Here is a 21,901-nt window from a genome sequence, read left to right on the forward strand (position 1 = left end):
ATGCATGGGTTTCAAATACAGCTTTTGAAAGACACAGCTTATATTGCACACAATTTTTTTTCCACAAAGTAATTCCTTATTTAAAAGAAATTCCTACTTAGAGAGCATGCAATTTGGGATGCAGTGGCTGCAATTATTTACAAAGAGATATACTGCAACGCATTACAATATGTAAGGGTTGTCTTCAATGAGCCAAAAACAGCTCATGTTACTCCTCTCCTCATCAGGTTACACTGGCTACCAGTAGCCGCTCGCATTAAATTCAAGGTACTGATGCTTGCCTACAAGACGACCACTGGCACGGCACCAACATACCTAAGCTCATTAGTTCAATCTTATGCGCACTCCAGAAGTTTGCGCTCTGCAAGTGAACGACGCCTTGCGGTGCCATCCCAAAGAGGCTCAAAATCACTCTCACTGACTTTTTCCGTGGACTGCGCCCAGCTGGTGGAATGACCTCCCGATCTCAATTCGAACAGCTGAGTCTTTACTCATTTTCAAAAAACATCTAAAGACTCATCTTTTTCGCCTGCACTTAACCAACTAATACTAGTACTTACCTTTTCTTTTTCTTGTCTATCATATTCATTTAAAAAAAAAAAAACCCTGGCTGCGTGTTCTGTACTAGACTAACTGAGACTTGTCATAGCACTTGTATACCATTGTTGTTCTCTTGTTGATCTGATTGTTTCTACTGTTCTCACAAAAAAGACGCTTCTTAAAAAAGCGTCAAATAAATGATTAAATGTAATGTAAATGTAAATGTAATTTACTGTATATCCCCTTGTCAAAATGGAGGGTGCTTGAGAAGGGGTTAAAAGCTGGACTGTTGTTTGGATCCATGGGTCGCACCCCATCACAGGACCTGAGAAATCTGATTTTGTGTTACCCTAACTATAAGACATTATTATTAACATATTTTTATTGTGTTTGGTTACATTTCCTCCATATCATGCACAACATTCAGCAATACTTATAATTAGGGGAACTCAAAATCAACTTTTTCTTGGATTGGGTATATTTCTTTCATATAATGCACAACATCCAGCTATATTTGGTGTATCATTTCTCTCTTCCCCCTCCTCCCCATCCATCCATCCCTCCCTCCCATCTCAGTCTTTAAACCCTGCTGCTCTTTGTTATGGAAACATAGCGCCTGTGGTTGGCCCATGTGCATGGGAGTGTGTAAGTATTACGTAATCTTCAGAGGATGAAAACCTGGATCTAGTGAGAGAGAGAGAAAGGTCAGAAGTGAGAGTGAGTGAGAGAGACAGAAAGAGATTAACAGGATCCAGGCCTTCCACTCTTGCAGAACAGTGTGACAGAAGAGCAGTTCTGACTGTATACATGATAGTGTATACGCCTGGGTGCATGTCACAACGCTGCCAACACTCTCCGTTCTCTGGATCTGCTCATTGAATCACAGGACTGCAGCAGAACTTTCTGGCCAATTCATTTGTTTACATCTGACACCTGCTCTGACTTTGGACTAAATCTGGGCTTGACTGGACAAGTGAGTACAGCTGTGTGTGGTCTGGTGTGATAAATGACTGGAAATGTATTAGATACTTTTCATGTTACACTTTGTTTTGAAATGTGTGTACTGTATTCAGAGATCATGTGCACATGTTGATTCAACTACTACAATGTCAGTATCATGATGTGTGTGTGTGTGTGTGTGTGTGTGTGTGTGTGTGTGTGTGTTCAGTAAACTTCTTAAACATAAGTGTATTCTCTGTCAGATTGGTCATAATTACAACCACCCAAATGCCAGTTTTGTCAGGGTTGCTCAATATTTGTATTGGTACTATATCAGATATTTCCAATTTTGGATATTTAATTGTTTGTGTTTTCTCTATTTTTATATTTAGATTACATTTACCCTCATATAATGATTACTTTTAGTTAATCAGAACACGAATAATTTAACGAGACTTACATGTAATATTTGAATCAAATTTCCAAATGAAAATCCACTTTACATTTCCTATTGAATGGATTTTAATATCATCCATTTTTCCTTTTGGCCACAACATACAAATAAATACTAGCTCATAATATTAAAATACACTATACAAAATTGAATGGATTTTAATATCATCCATTTATTGTTTATTGGCCACAACATACTAATAATTACTGGCTTATCAGCTTAACAGACACTGTTTTAATATCTGTCCAACATTTTATTTTATTTTATTTTATTTTATTTTATTTTATTTTATTTTATTTTATTTTATTTTATTTTATTTTATTTTATTTTTTATTTTTTGTCTGTGTGTGAGTGAAAGTGTAAGTATGCACATGCACGATTGTTTGAGGAAGGAATACAGGACAGTGGAATACATAAACTGTGTGTAAACCTGAATCTTAACACTGTATTTTTTTGAACATGGACTGTGTGACCTTTGGTCAGTTGTTTGGTGCAGGGCTATGCAACAAACTCTTTCAGTTGTTCTTGCAGGTTTAAGGACATATCAGCAGCATATTTACTTACATAAGAAGACAAATGTTTGCAAAAGAACAAAAGAATAGAGTTGTACTACCTGAACGATCAAAATAAAATGCCACAGTATATCTGATTGCATCTTCTTGACATGGAATGGTATTTGAGAAACTTGGCAAATCAGTTGTATCTTGTTATCATTAACTTATTCATCATTCAACTCCAGAGAGGATAAAATACCCTGTACAGAGTTCAGTCTGGTGTTGTTTGATATTTCAATGATTACAAAACACCACAGAGAAACAAACAAAGAAGAAGACCCCCAACTTTGAACACGTCTGTCTACATAAACCTAATCAAAAGGTGGATTTGTTCTTGACTGTGAGATAACAGTGCTCACGTACTACACATCCACAAAGACTCAGTCACAGTGTCTGAACTGGTTCAGTGAGGGGGGTTAAAGGCTACAAGTTCTCCACACTGTGTGTTTGATAAACAAAGTTGTAAACGAAACCAAAAAAGTAAACTAAACTTTGTGAATGTACCTCATTTAAAGGGACAATATATAAATTTATGCATTTAGCAGACGCTTTTATCCAAAGCGACTTACAGTGCATTCAGGCTATCAATTTTTACCTATCATGTGTTCCCAGAGATCGAACCCCCAACCTTGCGCTTGTTAACGCAATGCTCTACCACTTGAGCTACAGGAACACTATATATATAACTAATTGTATTGTGTGTATATTGTAACATATATTTTGGACATTATTATTATTATTATTATTATTATTATTATTATTATTATTATTATTATTATTATTATTATTATTAATAGATGTTATTTACACACACACACACACACACATATATACAGTATATATATCTACAAACATACATATTGGCTTCTGAGCTGTGAATTTGTGTTTGTATTCATAAAGCAAATACAAACAACATTAATCAAACAGAAATATGCACTGCTCAGAATGTAAAGACACAGAACATTTATTTACCAGAGCTCTAATGGACAAGCACTGCAGGAAGTGTTAGTCAGGTGGAAAGAGAGTTGAGGGAATAAATGGAAAAGATAGCAACAGAGAGCAACAAAAGCCCCCCAAAAGCTCTGCTGATGTATGGCTCGTTTTAGATTGTGTACGGAGGTGGCTGAGTATGTTGATTTTACCCAGCTTGGCCTTTTAGGGCAGTCTTCAGAGTAATTTAACGCTAACTGAGCAATTTTGGAAGGCACCATAGGCTGATCATTATATTTTCTCTGTAATTTCCCTTGTGGAACCATTGGTGGGTTCAAAGGTGTGCCATAGCCATCTAAATGATGGTTTATTACATATATATATATATAATTAGGTCATTCATTGGATTTTCCCACATGATCAAAGTTCATGTTGACACAGGAGTCTTGATGAAGGGACACCTAATCACCCACTAACTCTCTAGTTCAAAGTTTTTCTCTGTTTATGATCTACAAACCCACTGACTCTTTCATCCAACCACTACTCCTTATGAACTATGACATTTAACCTAGAAAAAGCCAGTCAAGGAATCGCTCCATTTACTTACAAACACCTACTGTCATTACTGCCTATTGACTGCAACTCTCAAAATATATGTTCTGATGCTTTCTTAGTCTTGTATTAATATTCCCTTCACTCATAGAGTTAAAGATTTGAACAAAACCCAAACCCACTGGCCTGCAACCTGTTGTAAGTAATGTGTTGAAAACAAAATGAGTGTTTAAATCCCTTAGCGTTAGATTGGAAGAGAGACCAAAGCAAAATCAGGGACAAGAATATCATAGAGACTTTGAAGTGGGCCCTTTTGACTTGAGACAGTAAGTAACTAATATCATAACAACATCCTTAAAATCACTTTAGCAATTATATAACAAGATTGTTGCAAACGCATGTGCAGTCCAGTTTTTAAAGAAAATGTAGTTGAGTTTCTATGCATTTTTATTTCAAAATATAAATTGAACATGGCAAATTATCAGCATAAATACGTAATTAGTATTTGGAGCTAAACCAAGAAAAATCAGACTAGTAAATATGCAATGCTGTTCAAAAGGTTAGTATGTTTGCATTGAATACACAAGTGGGTGGGAAAAAAAAGGGTTTCAATATTATGTCTGCCATGTGAGACGGTGTAGGTGAGACATAGACAGAAATAGTGTAAAACAGTGAAATGAGAGTTAGCATACCTGGGCGTAATTCATAGTTTACTTCCCACTGAAAAAACAATAGGGCTACAGTACACACTCAAAATACATTTGAACTGACAAAATGGAACTGTTTTCTTAGACCAGTCAAAGAAGTACAGGCCTGAATATTCATATACTGGTTTACATGTCTCGCTAAGACAAAGTCAAACTTCTGATGGCCCTCTGTAATTTATCATGCAGTATATTTATTGATAATTGGTCTGAATATATGAATGATATACTGAGGGTGGCCCTGAGATGAGACTATTTTAATGTTGTGTGCCCAATTACACACACATACATACAGACACAATTATGCACACACCAACATCCAGGCCAACGTCTCTCTCTCTCTCTCTCTCTCTCTCTCTCTCTCTCTCTAACTCACTCTCTCTCTCTCTCTCTCTCTCTCTCTCGCCTAACTCTTGGGTAAAGATCATAGACGGTAAAAACGCAAAAGCTTTGAAAGATGAAACAGTTTAATTGACGACCACAAGATGGCAGCAGTCACTAACTACAGCAGATTCAAAACAACAGTATATAGAGCTAGTGGAAAAGGAAACAGCTTTTGGGAATGCATAACGGCCCGTTCAATATTATTTTGGTGAAGTCGGTAAGACATCAGGAAATGTATTCTAAAGCGTGTACAGACCGCTATCTGTACTTTCAAAGCTGTTTTCTGAAGGATAAATACAACTAGAGCGATTTGTTCATCTGTGTCTTTTCTATTTGTGTTTCTCTAGGATGCTTCTGCATTTGGGAGGCTGCAGGGGGAAGATGGGCATTCTGCTCATCAGGAGAGTGGGTTTGTTTTGTCGTGCTGCCCACTTGTCTCCCCAAAGCCTGGAGTATCGACCGATCAAAAAGGTCATGGTGGCAAACAGAGGTAAGACTTGTAATCCCAAGTTAAATATTTTGCAAACAGTGAAAAGACCGTGGAAAGTGAAAGTCTGATCCATGGATTAGTGCTCTGAAAATATAAATACACACAGGCCCAGGAGTGCTGCATTTTAAATTAATTTTCAGCATAATCTGAAAATGATTTACTTGTTATTATTTACCCACCCTCTTGACATTATTTACTGGTCCTTACATTATCATCTGGTCCTTGTGTTGTTATTTATTCACCCACTTGTCATTTCAAATCTTCATGCTTATGGCCTCATAAGATGCAGGGGTTTTCAAACTATTTGATGCCATGTACCACAAATATGATGATCTCTTTTTTATTTTTTTCTGCAATTTTTATCGTGCTTTTTATTGTCATTGTCCTAAGAGGAACTGACAAATGTGGGCTCATTTCGGGGTGAACTACCACTACCGTCCACTAACCACAGTATACATTTCACAAATTTGACTTAAATTTTTTCTTGTTTTAAAATTGTTTCTCTTTCTCCCATCAGGTGAAATAGCCATCCGGGTGTTTAGGGCATGCACAGAGCTTGGGATCCGTACAGTGGCTGTATATTCAGAGCAGGACACGGGGCAGATGCACAGACAGAAGGCAGATGAGGCTTACCTCATTGGCAGAGGCCTGTCCCCTGTTGCAGCCTATCTCCATATCCCTGACATAATCAAAGTGGCTAAGGTTAGGCAGTTATATATCTATCTCTCAGACTGTGATTCACCTTATCTGTCACTCTCTGAATGACGGCCTGTCTGCATTGTGCACTAAACGCATCCCTTCAAGTGCTTAGTATTCACATCAGCACATCACAATTTGGTGCTCAAATAGATCCATTCCTGTTTTTTGGAACAGTGTCAGAGATGCCAGCCAGATTCAGATCCTTTGGCGAACTGTCTCATTATGCTACAGGCAGCTCATCTCTCAAACCAGCAGCTTAGCCACCACAACAATGCACTAATAATGCATAAACACAAAGCATAACACACACGCAACACCACACCATATTAAAACCGAACAAGCAGCCAACATCATTGTATCTAACCTCAGCAGACGTTCTCAGAATAATTAGTCTTTCTCCAATGCAATTACCATGTTGCACGCAGTCAGCCAATGGCGAGAGGCCTTTCAAATTCTCTCTGATTGGGATTTTAATGAAATTAGTATTTTCCAGCATCAGAATAATTAGGCCTGACTGCTGTGCCACATATATATATATATATATATATATATATATATATATATATATATATATATATATTTCATTCTGCTCTCTTCTCTCTCTCTCTCTCTCTCTCTCTCTCTCTCTCTCTCTCTCTCTGTCTTTCTATCTCTCGTCCCTTTTGTATTTCTCTGCCCGTGCTTTTCTCCCTCTTAGGAAAATAATGTGGATGCAATCCACCCTGGTTATGGCTTTTTATCAGAGTGCGCAGACTTTGCCCAAGCCTGTGTTGATGCCGGGGTAAGATTCATTGGTCCTTCCCCAGAGGTTGTGTGCAAGATGGGGGATAAAGTGGAAGCCCGTGCCCTGGCCATAAAAGCAGGTACCAAATTTACTCCTGAGATTCCTTTCTACATAGGGGTGGGATAAATAGTACCAGGGCAACCTTAGCACAGGGTACTTGCAATATAATAATGACATTCTATATTTATATAATTAACTTATATAATTATAATTAAGTGTTGCAGGGGATCTCACCTGAAGCTTTTAGAGAATGGCAGTGTAGATTAAAACAACCAAGAAGTTACATATTTATTTGGGTAGACAGCGATTTGATTTGTTTCACGATTCATAGGTTTTCGATTAGATTCAAGAACGATTTTCACAAATTTAGAACGATTCAATTCGATTCGATTCACAATTAAATTCGATTCGATTATAACTATTCGATTCTGCATTCTTTAAGTGCATTAACAGGATTATTTAAATGCTTGCCCTGAATTCTTTAAATGCTTATTCAGGGGGCAAATTACACAGTAGCCTTTATGGGTAGAGAACCATAGGTTTAAAAAAAAATATATATTTTTTTTTGCCCATTGTTAGATGCTAGTTTAATGATGCTATGGCATGACATGGCATATGTAAAAATGTATGTAAACCAAGATTAAAAAAAAAAAAAAAAAAAAAAAAAAAAGAGAGAGAGAGTTTTAAAAGTATTATGCATAAGCTAACACTTTGTCACACCAGGGACGTAGCCATCATTTCAGAAGTGACAGAAATGTCAAATACAATAGTTTTATGTATGTTTGTATAATCATAACTATTATTATTTATTTATTTAATCTTATTTAATCTATTTTTTTTTTTTACAAGTAATTCTTTTCTTATCTATTACTTTGAATTTGCTATAAGAAATCAAATACACTGCTGGACAACAATCAATCATTTGTAATCTATCATTTTTTCCTAATGGCAATTTTATGATTGTTTTATATAAGTTACTACAAACAATTATTTCAATTTTCTGCACAAAATAAGGTAGAAAATATACTTTATAGTTTCTGTACTGCAATAAATGATATGTCAGTTAGCACTGCATCATTCATAAATTTTATTTATTGTTTTTTTTCTTAACGTTTCATCATTCTGCTTTTTATTCGGCTTAGCTGCAGATATAGCTTGACACGTCTATGAGCGCGAGATCACTCCTTTTTCAGTGCGAAATCTTCATCTCATTTTCATAAAATAAAATTCTATAGTATTTAACTTATGTGTGATCAGTGAATGATGATTCTGAAAGAAAATGCACCCGATGTCTGTTTGCTAAAGCAACAAATGCTACTTTCATGCATCTGATTATCAGATAAACCTCGTGCTCTTATTTCAAGGTTGTGGTTAATGCTGTGGTTATTTTAATAGTTTCGCTCATACATTCGGTTCAAGGATAGATGAAAGGCATGACCACTGTTCAAGGTCTCCATTAATTTGTGCTTGTAGTAATTTAATGTGTTTATATTTTGAAAGCACTGAATCGCTAAAGAAATCACGATTCATTCAATTCTTATCATTTTAAATCGATTACTGTCCGAAATCCGCCGATTCACGATTCAAAAATCATGTTTCAAGATCAATGCATCGTCAGGGCTTGTAATCGATGCATCGATAAAACGAGTGAATCGTTATGCCCCTATATGTCACACATCCAGTGTAGACAATATCACTGATTATAATGGGTTTTATTGTCTTTTGTCGCATTGTGCCGCTCATGCAGCTCATGCTGTTAGGGTAGCTTTTTTTTTTTTTTTTTTTTTTTAATCAGAGTATAAATTACATAAATTTAAAATAAGAGGAGATTCAGGTGTGTTTGTTTGTGTGTGTGTGTGTGTGTGTGTGTGTGAAGGCGTTCCAGTTGTTCCCGGAACAGATGCACCCATCTCATCTCTTCAAGAGGCTCATGAGTTTGCCAAAACATATGGCTTTCCCATCATCTTTAAAGCTGCATATGGAGGAGGAGGCCGTGGGATGAGGGTGGTCCGAGATTATGAGGTCTGTGTATATTCTGACCCATGAAGGCATAAAAAAATAAATGGCCATAGAATCAGAAATCCATTATATGTCACTGTGATAATAACAGGGCAGCTTTCTTAATATACAGAGTGCCACAGCGTTTACACTTATTACTTATAGCTGCCTCTACAAATTAAACTGAATGTTCTGACAGTATCTGACTGTAGTGCCCTTCTCCCCTTAAATAGATAATTGTGATGTGTTTCAAGGGTAGCCCACTAAACTATGCAGATCACGACTGTTAATGGGCCTCATTTTCTGCAGATGTGTACATAGTATATATTGTTTCATGTCAGTATATACTGCCTATTTTAGGACTGCATTCAATTGCTTTACGGTACGATAGATGCTTCTTGTCCTCCACTCGAGATGTGGACATGCACTTATGACAATTACTACTCCAGTCCAATACTAAATCACATTAACATTGCTTGCTCTACATAGTCCATTTGCTGTATTTATTCCCTGCATTTATTGTCACTAGTGAAAAGTGTTTAGTGTTTATTACTGTACCTCTTTCTACTGGGCTTTGTGAGACAAGTGGACAAGCACTGTCTTGTAAAGCGTGTTAAATATTGTTTCTGAATTGACTGATCACCAAATGACATTAGTTTATGTTTGGTCTTTGTTCCACTAAGAATAGAAATCATTGCCATTTTATTCTCTATTGTTCTGGATTTGCTTTCAGTTTATCAGACACACTCAAAAGGACCCATTGGATTATTTTAATAGAACAGTGGAAGGCTTATATATTATATTATATTATATTATATTATATTATATTATATTATATTATATTATATTATATTATATTATATTATATTATATTATATTATATTATTTAAGATTATATTATATTATACAGTGTTCGGGAAAGTTACTTTTAAAAGTAATGCATTGCAATATTGCGTTACTCCCTAAAAAAAAAAAAGAAAAAAAACACTTCTCATATACACTTTATATAAAAAAAAACGCTACACTACACTTTCACTACTTTTTACATTACTTTTTAAATATGAGCAGGGCTTGATTGTTTTTAATGTAAGAAGTTCTATTTAAGGCAAATGTAAAAGCCCTTTTACATCAAAAAGTGTAATGAATAAACCTCAGGCTGAAGGAAAAGTAAATTCACATCTGTACAGTAGAACACAGGAGAAGAAGGTTCAACACTCTTCAGCAATAAAAATTGTTAGTTTATCTGAAGTCATTTTTGCTTATTATTATATAATTATAATTAGTATATTAATAATTTGCTTATTAAATTTGCCAATTAACTGGATCATCAAAGGTCAGCAGCAAAGACAATATATTTTAATTATTTTAATTATTTAATTATTGCAGGTTTGCGTCATATTCTGAGTTTGCATTTCACCATTTTAATTTATTTTGATGAATACTAAATCTGTTTTTTTGCGAGTGGGATGAATTAATGCACATTCACATTTAGTCTAAAACTACATTATGTTCACACAGTGCACACAACGCCTCTGTACTTCCGATTTCTCCTATTATGGGGACAGGAGACTTGTCAGTCAATAAATGGGAAAAAAAGTAACTCAGATATTTTCTTTTCAATTAAAAAGTAACGTGTTACTTTACTAGTTACCGCAAAAAAAGTAATCTGGTTACATAACTCGAGTTACTTGTAATGCGTTACCCCCAACACTGATATTATATTATATTATATTATATTATATTATATTATATTATATTATATTATATTATATTATATTATATTATATTATATTATATTATATACTTAGAATGATTTGGAGTAAAGGCTGCAGAAAATTCAGCTATTTCATCATAGGAATAAATTACATTTTAAAATATATTAAAGTACAAAACAGTTATTAATTGTTTAAACTGTTAATTTTTTTTATAATATTTCATAATATTACTGTTGTTACTGTATTATATCAGGTATTTAATTGTAATATTTCATTACTGTTCATTCATGTTTTTAATGTTTTTTTTAAAATATAAAATTAGTATAAGAAACATTTTTTTGAAAAACTAAAAATCTTACTGACCGCACACTTTTTAACAGTAGTGTAAATTCAGCAATTTAGTCTTTTTATTATTGTAATATTGAATTTTGTGGCTGATTTACAGGAATTAGAGGAGAACTATCAGAGAGCATATTCAGAGGCTCTGGCGGCATTTGGTAATGGTGCTCTGTTTGTTGAGAAGTTCATCGAGAAACCACGCCACATTGAAGTACAAATTCTTGGTGAGTATATTATTCCATGTATTTTGTGTTTGTGTATGTTTGCATTTACAAAAGAAACGCAGAGAGATAATATAAGAATTTGTCTGCTAGTCCCTAGACTGTGTGCACATATTTGTTTACTATACTTACTATGATCTGTTAGCTTCTCTCTGGTGTATTTGAGCCATTATAGCTGAGTATTTTGGCTCATTAGACGTGATTTGCTCATCTGGAACAGAGCTCATAGTCGATAACATACAGCTGGAACTGAATTGGGCTTGTTAACAGAGAATGGCTCTTTGTGTGTCCAGGGAACACCAACCACATGCTTTTTCTCTCTCCCTTTCTCTCATTCTCAAATAAACTTTCCTCTGTCAATCTAATACCAAAGCTATGTTGACATATATCTGAGATACAAAAGAATTAATTTAAATTCAAAGGAGACTATCAACAAATCCAGCATCTTTAGAAGAGGACTGATTTAACAACAATTCTAAAACAGTTGTATAATCTTGCTTTCATTTTCTGCAACAAGATGAAATATTTTAGCGATAATACAAAAAAATATCAGAGATTTTGTCAAATGCATTGCTAATTCTTGCTCGTGATTTTGTTGTTTCCCCACAAAAAGTTATGCCACTTGCTTGTTTTTTTATTTTTTATTTTGTAAATAAAGGGAGATTACAAAAGACTAACAGGATTAAAGTGCATTTGAGGACACAGCAAAGACCTACAATATGAACTGACTTCCAATTAAAACAATGTTCATGAGAAAACATTGGTTAGACAAAGAAAATAAGAAATGCCTGAAAAAGATCATATTAAATGTCCAGCGTTTCATGTGACATGACAATAATGGCAACATCTCCTCAAAGCAAAGTAGTAAATTGATTAAAAAAAGTTCATCCTTAGTTCACTAATTTGTGATAAAACTAATTTAAAGATTTTTATCTTTAAAACTTGCTTATATAAAACTTGCTTATATAAAATATTTTATTCAGTATATTGAGACATATGATAGGGATATGGAAATGGCAAACTCTGGCAAACTTAAACCTCTCTCCCTGCATCTCTCTCCATCCTTTCTCTCAATATTATTCTTCTCACTTTCACTCACAGGTGACAAATATGGAAATGTAATTCATCTGTATGAGAGGGATTGCTCTATCCAGAGAAGACATCAGAAAGTGGTAGAGATCGCTCCTGCTGCCCAGCTCGACCTTCACCTCAGAGACAGACTGACCTCAGACTCTGTCAACCTGGCCAAACAGGTACAGTACAGACACACATGCGAATAATGTGTGCAACCTGCAACCACAGCTTACACATAGACTTCTCTTGGCAACATACTTAGCATGCCCTTACTAAGCTCTCCTCTAGACAATGTGAGTCAATTAACCCGAGGTTATAATATTCTCTCTCACTTCATTATGCCTGGTCACATGCGCACACACCCTCAAGGCATGTTCACCCAGGCACAGATTTCTCTTGACTCTTTTGCTCTATGTGTGTATTGAATAATTAACATATGTTAGTTCTCAGTGCTGGTCTGTCAAAAGATCTAGTCACAAAGGAAGATGTCTTTTGTGTATGCTTATTGCCCAGCTATCCAGTGCATTGTGACTGGCCAAATACCTCAAGCGCGTGACGGAAATGTGATGCCCCTTACCATACTGTGATGCCATGTCTTGGCAGTGACGAGACAAAACCATTTAAACCAATGGGATGTTGCATCCAATGAGAAACATATTTACGGATTATAATGACTTATACTGTGTCTTTACACATTGTGTTGCATTGCGCCGCGTAAACCATGTCTCCATTTATGATCGGAGAAACGAAAAAAAAAAACAAGCACTACCTATTCTACACTGCTCAAAACTTGTCTTTGAATAGTCAGTGGCAAATTCTTTAAATATGAAAACATACTTACAGGCTGAGAGTCAGAACAGCCCGTTTTGTGGGCTAGTCTTCCAGGTTCAGGAAATAGTCCTCCGTAAAATGCGCTGCACACATCTGAATATTTGGGTTGAACTGTTCTGGAACAGTGTTTATAAATACAGGTTTAACAACAGATTTCTAGTTGTGTCCTCTTTTGGAAGGCCAAACAAAGTATTTTCACTTTCGCAACAAAACACACAGAGTCTCCATGACATGGTGGTGGCAGCAACAATACTACAGCAAGAATATAAGTTATGCCTTCTTTCTGAGCATAAACATTTGGCCGGTGTTATGCAAATTTTACCACACAGTGGCGTAGTCGTGGGGGCTTGTTTAAACGAGGCGTTTTAGGAGGGCGTGGACGAGTCTTTACTTTTAAATAGAATATCTCTTTGGGTTTGAGACTTTAGTTTTTCCAACTTTAGAGATCTTATCTATGAACAAATAGCTTGTAACACTCCAAAGAGAAAGGAAAACTTGAAATCACATCATATGACCCCTTTTAAGCAGAGGCTGATAAATGGAGATTGAAGCAATCAATTAATTATTGGTAGTAAACTGCCAGTGATGTCTGTTATTATGGAGATATGTGTTGCACCACCTACATAATTTCCCTCTTACCCTTTCTCTGTACCTGTCACGCTTTCTTCTTTTTCTTTCTATATAAGTATAGAAGTAGATAGTTCTATATAAGTAGAAAGTAACAAACTTGCAGTCTGCTAGCAATCACATAATTTACTGCAAGTTTGATTCTGCTGATATACATATATGCATACATATATATTGTAACTTTGCAGATCTTTTTTATGCTCAAACAGCAACATTACAGACTAACTAAAGTTGAAAAAGTGAAAAAGCATAATAGCACCCCTTTAAGATGATAAAATTTGTTTTTACAAATGAAAGCTAACTCCATGTTTCGTGATGATATCTCCCAAAGGTACCATGTACAGGGTAAAAATTAATGGTCCTAGTACTGAGCCTTGTGGTACTCCATACTGTATTGTGATCTATATGATATCTCTTCATTCACGGCTACTAATTGATGACGGTCAGTTAAGTGCGATTTGAACCATGCCAATGCAATTCTAATGCCAACATAAATTTCTAGTCTAATCCAAAAAAAATGTTGTGGTCGATGCAGTCAGATGAAGCACTTAGATCCAGTAGCACTAAAAGAGAGATACAGTTGGATAATAGCAGGTCATTTGTAACTCTGACGAGAGCAGTCTCAGTACTATAATACGGTCTAAATCCTGACTTGAAATCCTCACAGATACCATTTTTCTCAAAATAAAAAAAAAAAATGAAAAAAGAATATACTGTAGTTGTGAGGATACTGCCTTTTCTAGTATCTCTGACAGAAAAGGGTGATTTGAGATAACTCTGTAATTAACTTATTTTCTAGGATCAAGTTATTGAGATACACACACACACACACACACACACAGAGAGAGAGAGAGTTAGAAATATATTACATAAATAGATAAATATGTTTGGATAGATAATAGAAATATATGGATGACCAAAATAGGGTTGGGTGAGGTCTACAGTGAAATTGGCATCGGGCGAGGTCTACAGTGAAACATTGTGATGGGCGATGACATCGGGGGGCGGGGTTGGGGTGTGCCTGAGCTGTGAAACAAATAAAGGGTTCTACGGAGCCACTAAAATGTTAGCCGCTTGCTAGCGGTAGCCTGTTGCATTATAGTACATGAAAGTTCACTTACCACATACACAGAAAGGAGAAATGTCTGATAGGACGATGGCAAATTATTTGCAGGTCCTGAGCACCATTGACAAACATCTAATCTTGTGAAATGTTTGGTAATTACTGCCGCTCCATAGAGTCCTTGTTATCGGGAATCTCAAAAGTGAAAGTGAAATTAGAGCGAGCAATCGAAAGTGGTTTCAATAATGTCTCCCTGATGCCCGCAATTTATATACGGTTGCCAATACTTACCCAACAATATAATTGTAGGAATAAGTATTCAAATATATATATATATATATATTTTTGTCCTCCCATCTCGTAGGCTATTTATTGCCTTTAGGGTTTCTGTAATACACTTAATTTCCTTTCCTAACACGGAACTGGTATGCGGCGGATTACGGGAGAGGGGTTGGTGGGTGTGTTCGTGATGTCTGTCAGACATCGCTGATGGACGATGGCATCGTCTATCGGCCCAACCCTAGACCAAACAGCAAATTTTATAATATAAAATTGTACATGTATTTATAATACAATTGTAACAACCCCATGCAGATGCTTTAATATAAGGACAAAAATGTTGAAATGAACACAGCTTCTTTATTTGAACTGCATACTATGTAACATACTGTATTGCCACATGACATTTGAGGTGGCGTGGATGAAAATGATAAAATTGACAGACCTAAGCATAGAGATATTTTGGCTAATGCAGTGGGACACTCGAGTTGAGTTTTTTTGAACATTCTAGTGGGAAATCAGTAGTCTGACATTTCACTTTTGAGGAAGGGAAAAAAAGAATAAAAACTAGAGGGAAACCCCCTTGGTGCATGCTGGGAAAGTGTTTGTATTTGTAGAGATTAATCTGTGTTGATCTTCCTGCTCTCTCAAAACTGAGTGCAAGCTTGCGCACACACACACACACACACACACACACACACACACACGCACGCACACACACACACAATTTTAGATATTCCCTCTGACCTTAGAGTTAGTGACAGAAGAATTATGGATTTGGAGAGATGGACTTGCCACCCTGTGATTACAAGGTGTGTGCGTGAGCACCGTTACCAATTCCCATCTGTTGATAAACCAAATGCTGTCAGTTTTGATAAGTCACTTGCCCCTGTAGGAGTCAAATTTGTGTGTATCGTCCTTTGAAATGATATTAGTGATATTGGCAGCAGCAGAGAACAGGTGAAGAGAGAGAGAGAGGGAAAGAGAGACCATCCAGGCAAGAGAGAGAGAGAGCAAGAGATGACAGATAAAGATGAAGAGACAGGATAAATCAATATTGGGCAGGTGCAGCAGACAGGATAGGTTTACTGTTCTATTTTTTGGCTTGATGAAAACTGGCAAGCTGTTGCATGTCTGCAGTCCCTGTTGTTTTCTTGTAGAAACTGGCTGCAATATAGGTACATTGACAACAGGTGGCGGTATTTCATTCAAACTCATTTTAAGCTTGTTAGTGTTCCTTTGGATTGTTAAGAAAACAGAAAAACTGTCCACCTTAAATGACACTGTAATTACTTTTTGTGCTTGTATTATCCATAGCAAAGTAAGGAAGATCTCATTTATACAGCGAGCTAACAACACAAGCTAATTAAATGTGTAGTGCGCCTACTCAAAGCTTTTCACAATTAAGATTTCACTGTTTTAATTTATTATCTGTTTAAGGTTCTAGGCCTGTGTTAGCCTCTGATTCTTTCAAATTACAGAGCCAACTTTTATCTCAGCTGTTGTTAGATTACAGTATAAGAACTCTGTGCTTGTATTTAGCGTCTTTGGAGGTACACAAACACTTGGTGTGGTGTATTATGTTTGGTAAGCCTCCCTCCTGCACAGGTTACATGGGTGTTTAAGGGCTTTATTGGATGGTCACATGATTGCTGATGTGAAAGCATTTCGAATAGTATCACCACTGGATGGAAAAAAGAAAATATGACATCCAGGAGACAAGTGAGACGCTGGAAGCAGAGGTGAGACACAACAAAGGCAATACAATGGTAGCATTTTCAGGAGGTGTGAACACATTTTGTTGCTGGTTCTAAACTGTGGGCTTATTTGACAACTTTGGAATATGCCTGATGAATATTTGTAAGGTGCCTTTGGATGAGACAACTGCATTTTAAAGTGCCCCAGTATGCCATTTCAAATATTGCCTTCCATGTACTGTTGAATATAGCTGTATGTGAATGCAAATGATTTGCCAAGTTTTAAAGCCAAAAGTGCACGATAAATTATGTTATTGTCTCGCAAAAGAAAGAAGTGACTCTGAACAGATTGAACGAGTAATCAGTAATTCGAATCCAACTTCCGTGACAGCTGCACGTCACAGAGTAACACATTTGCATAATGCCGTCTATTTGCCTTCAGACATGTCATTTTACTGATGACTGCTTCTCTATGGAGCCAGATCAGCCTCAAAAATAATACATTTACAAAACAAAATTCATAAATGCACAATTTACATTTACAAAATCCGATTTGTAAATTCAAAACAAAATTCATAAATACTGTTAGATTTTGCTGTATTTGGCTGAGCAGTAGTTTGGGAGGCTCGCCAATGTACTAGATTTCTCTAATACATAAAATAAGTAAGCTTGACCAAAGTTCTTGTGCGCAGAAGAATTTATTGAAGATAGCAATGTAGCAGTTCTTCAGCAGTGATGTTAGAATGTCATCCTTCAAACAATCTTACCCAAGGTACTGTCTGTGAGACCAGACCTTTATACCTGGTAACAAATGTGCTACAAACAATACAATAACACCCCATGGACAACCAAAGATAAACCAAACTAATACCTGATAGGATCTCTCCTATGGAGCTTTATCATGGAGGGCCCATTCATTGACCTGATGTTGACCTAAGAGGCTAATTATATGGGCCATTTGGTTTACACTTTTGTAAACATAAAGACAGCTGGCTACAGTTGATTGCAAATACATTTGACTAAAGTTAATTAAAAACCAATAATGTTTCAATACACAAGTAAAAGCATAAATATTTCCCCAAATGCTCACACAAATGCATCTTACCAAAATGAATTTAAAATGTTTACACAAATATGTAAATATGAAAAATAGCCCATTTAAATCAGTGTGTTTGTAATTGTAAGGAGGGTGGTAGAGGCAGAAGGCTGAAACTGTTTGACTTGAAGTACATGTCTGCTGTGAGATGTGTAAGAACTAAAAGAAGTACCTCTGCAAGTGGTTTGAGCTGTAGGTTTTGCTGCTGACAGCATTTTTCTTTGTTTCGTAGTTTCAGTGCTTGTTTTGTTGTGTTTTTGTTACTTTCTTTGTTTTCCTTTTTTCTTTTGAGATATTGCTCTCAAAGCATCACTGATTGGTGGCATGTCTCTAATAAATTTGAGCAACTGGAAAATTACCCTGTTGTACTGAGGCTTCCTAACTCCTTCCTGGCCTCTCAGTTACTTCTACCTGACAAGAACACAATAAGGCCATAATACTGTAAGTCTTAAATGGTACAAGAAAGTCTTACTTATGATTTCAAGAGGTCTTAAAGGGGTCATATGATGCTGCTAAAAAGAACATTATTTTGTGTATTTGGTGTAATAAAATGTGTTTATGCAGTTTAAGGTTAAAAAAAACATTATTTTCCACATACTGTACATTATTGTTTCTCCTCTATGCCCCACCTTCAGAAACGCATCGATTTTTATAAAAAGGCTCATCGCTTTGAAAAGCAAGGTGTGCTGTGATTGGCCAGCTATCCAGCGCATTGTGATTGGCCAAATGCCTGAAGCATGTGATGGAAATGTTATGCCTCTTAACATATTGTTATGCCTTGTCCGGCCGGAGCAACAAGACATAAACATAAAACCCATTATAAACGTGATATAAACATGACTTTTATCGTGTCCTCTTTTGGAAGGCCAAACAAAGTAGTTTCGCTTTCTCAATGAAACAGCGTCACACACTGCGGCCTTGAGTGAGCGAAGGCCGGAGGCCTAGAGTGAGCCGCGGCCGTCTTGAGTGAGCAGAGGCTGGCGGCTTGAGGCGGATTCTACGAAGGAGCATACCTTGTGCTTGCGGCAACTACATGTGACGACCCCGGGCTGGACTCCGCTTCGTCCACGGTGAAAGCCGATTCGGCGATCCACAGTGCAAAGTTGATGTATTTCCTCAGCGTCCAACACAGATCAGCCCCAGGCATGACGAAGCGGATATCGACCTCTTTTGGAAGGCCAAACGAAGTAGTTTCGCTTTCACAGTGAAACACACAGCGTCTATACGACATCGTGGCGGCAGCAACAACAATACTACAATGAGAATAAAAGGTACTCCTTCTTTCTTTGCGTGAACATCTGGGCGGCGTTATGCAAATCTTCCCACATAGTGACGTAGAGATGTGGGGGTGTGAACTTTGAGAAAGAGATGAGAACTTTGATAAAGAATATCTCTTTGGATTTGAGACTTTAGTCTTTGCAACTTTACAGATCTTCTTTATTCACCAAGAGCTTGTAACACTCCAAAGAGAAAGGAAAATTTAAAATTGCATCATATGACCCCTTTATATTTGGAGACGGAAAGACCAGCATTGCAATTTAGCTTAGTGTGATGATTAAACTTTAAAAGGCTATGATTTCATTGAATAAATATGAGTGCTGCACGAATCAAAATCAGCTGCTGTGCTGTGTTGTGTACAGCTGTTACGGGGGAAACTGCTATATTTCTGCCATTCCAATAGCACCACCTGCTGTTAGAGAATGAATGTGCATTTTCAGTAACCCTGTCTGCTGTTTTTGTTCAGATCAATGTGAAAATCAATCTATGTTTTCATGCTGCAAACACGCAGAGTTGTAATTGAAAACTGGTGGATCGACAAGAAGATAATGCATTATTAAAATCTAAACAATTAAGATAGTAAAATATATTTATATGTTATTTGATTAATATGATTAACTGATTGATGATATTTTAAATTAATGTAATAATTGATCACCCATCCATTTTCTTAAAAATGGTTTAAAGGTTGAAATGTGAAGTTTATAATTTTCTAAAACTTTTTGTTTTTGTGAACACATATATCTGATCTGTAAATCATGCTTTTTACAGTCATTTTACAGTTTAAAATGTTACCATAGACATTGCCCTACCCCACTCAAATGGTATTAATTTTATTTCTGCAGGTCTTACAAAAGATCTTAAAAAGTCTTAAATTTGAGCTTTAAAATCCTGCAGATACCCTAGTTTTAAATGTATGGATTTGGCACCAGTACCGTAAAAACCCAAACAATAGCCATCTCTACTTTTAAGTCAGCTAATCATGCTGATCTTCTATAGGGCACACTTGTCATGTAATACGAATTCTCAAGCATAGAGTTCACCAAACTTGAACTTTGGAATGTGCATGAGTTTGCGATTCTGGTTTCCTGGAATCACTCGCATAGGCATGGATGGAAGTCAGTGGAACAAAAAGAGTTGTGTGATTACACCTTTTGTATTGAATACAAGAAGTATAGTATTCTCAAAAAGGCCAGAAGGTTTGTTGGTCCCACATGATTTCAGAAATTCCTATTACTGGATATAAATAATCCCAGGATGTACTCATTAGCTTGGATTTAGGTAGCAGCCCAATTCTTTCAAAATCTCTAAAGCCCAAAAATCCCACAACTAATGCACTTGCCCAGCCAGTAGAATTGATCTTTAGAGCTCTTGGTGGTAAAGCCTCTCTAGCTCCATTACAGTCTATGTTTTGGATTGAAGCCGAACCAGCAGCTTTTCATTCCTCTGGCCTACATGATATGAATTATAGGCCATTTATCATAATATCGTACTAATAAATTATTCTTGCCTTCTTGGTCAGTCTCCATTACTGAGTGCCGGGTGAAAATGAGTGTTTTTTTGTTGTTGTTTTTTTCCTATAGAAAAAGCTTTATTTTACATCCGTTTTCTTATCTATTACTGGGCCAGTAACAGCTGATGGAATCCATGGCCGTTCTCTTAGCTCTCCCTCCCTGTGTAATCAATAGCCCTCACCTGAGTAGCCTCGCAAGCTCTAGCGTTTTGACAAGTTCTGGGGATCTTGCAGGGTAAAGATATACCCTTTTTGACATAACCAAGAATGGAAGTCTGACACCTTTTCTGTAACCTGGCAAAAGGTAAGACATGTATTAGGCCTAAATAATATCTCCATTGTTATTCACCAGACAGAGATGTCAGTAGAGATCGACTAGCCAGTGGGAGCACTGGATCTTTTCCCAGTGGGCCTGGGCAACAAATGTTTATATTTTATTTATTTATATATTATACACACTGCCTTTCAAATATTCTGAGTCAGTAAGATTTTGTTTTTGTTTTTCAAAAACGTTATGCCCACCTAGGCTGCATTTATTTGATCAAAAATACAGTAAAAAAATTATGATCATTCAAATAAAAATAATAACTATTGACTATTAAACTAACTATTAACTAAATTAACTAACAATTAGCTAATAACTATTAAATAAATAATTAAAATAACTATTTTCAATTGTAATACATTTTAAAATGTAATTTATTCCTGTAATGGCAAAGTTTTCAGCAGCTATTACTCCAGTCTTCAGTGAGAAGATCATCCTTCAGAAATCATTCTAATGTGCTGATTTAGTGCTCAAGAAATGTTTCCTTTCACTTATTTTTAATATCTGTGTTAAAAACAGTTGTACTGCTTAATGTTTGTTTATGTTTATTTTTTTTCGATTTCAGAAAAACAGCATTTATTTGAAAAATAAATATTTTATAACATTATAAATATTAATATATTTACTGTTATACACACACACACACACACACACACACACACACATATATATATATATATATATATATAAATCTTACAGATCCCAAAGGGTCAGTGAACAGGAACAGGTAGACCAAATATGGGCATAGGAAAACTAGATCAAAACACACAGAACAGTCCACAGAACAAGACACAAACACATACACATATGCTGTA

The 21,901-nt window shown here is 36.0% G+C and overlaps 1 protein-coding gene across 1 annotated transcript in view; it reads left to right on the forward strand.

Moving 5' to 3' along the window:
- The first annotated feature begins 1,148 nt into the window (after positions 1 to 1,148).
- The window catches only part of LOC122145671 (pyruvate carboxylase, mitochondrial-like), a 188,882-nt gene continuing 168,129 nt past the window's right edge, over positions 1,149 to 21,901 (forward strand). Inside the window, exons 1-7 of the mRNA XM_042760830.1 lie at positions 1,149 to 1,513; positions 5,405 to 5,547; positions 6,065 to 6,249; positions 6,944 to 7,109; positions 8,907 to 9,052; positions 11,189 to 11,306; positions 12,405 to 12,556. Coding sequence (XP_042616764.1) covers positions 5,406 to 5,547; positions 6,065 to 6,249; positions 6,944 to 7,109; positions 8,907 to 9,052; positions 11,189 to 11,306; positions 12,405 to 12,556 — 909 coding nt within the window. The 5' untranslated portion in view covers positions 1,149 to 1,513; position 5,405. The remainder of the gene's footprint in view (positions 1,514 to 5,404; positions 5,548 to 6,064; positions 6,250 to 6,943; positions 7,110 to 8,906; positions 9,053 to 11,188; positions 11,307 to 12,404; positions 12,557 to 21,901) is intronic.

This window comes from Cyprinus carpio, chromosome A7, assembly GCF_018340385.1.
Source record: "Cyprinus carpio isolate SPL01 chromosome A7, ASM1834038v1, whole genome shotgun sequence".
Taxonomy (NCBI): Eukaryota; Metazoa; Chordata; class Actinopteri; order Cypriniformes; family Cyprinidae; genus Cyprinus; species Cyprinus carpio.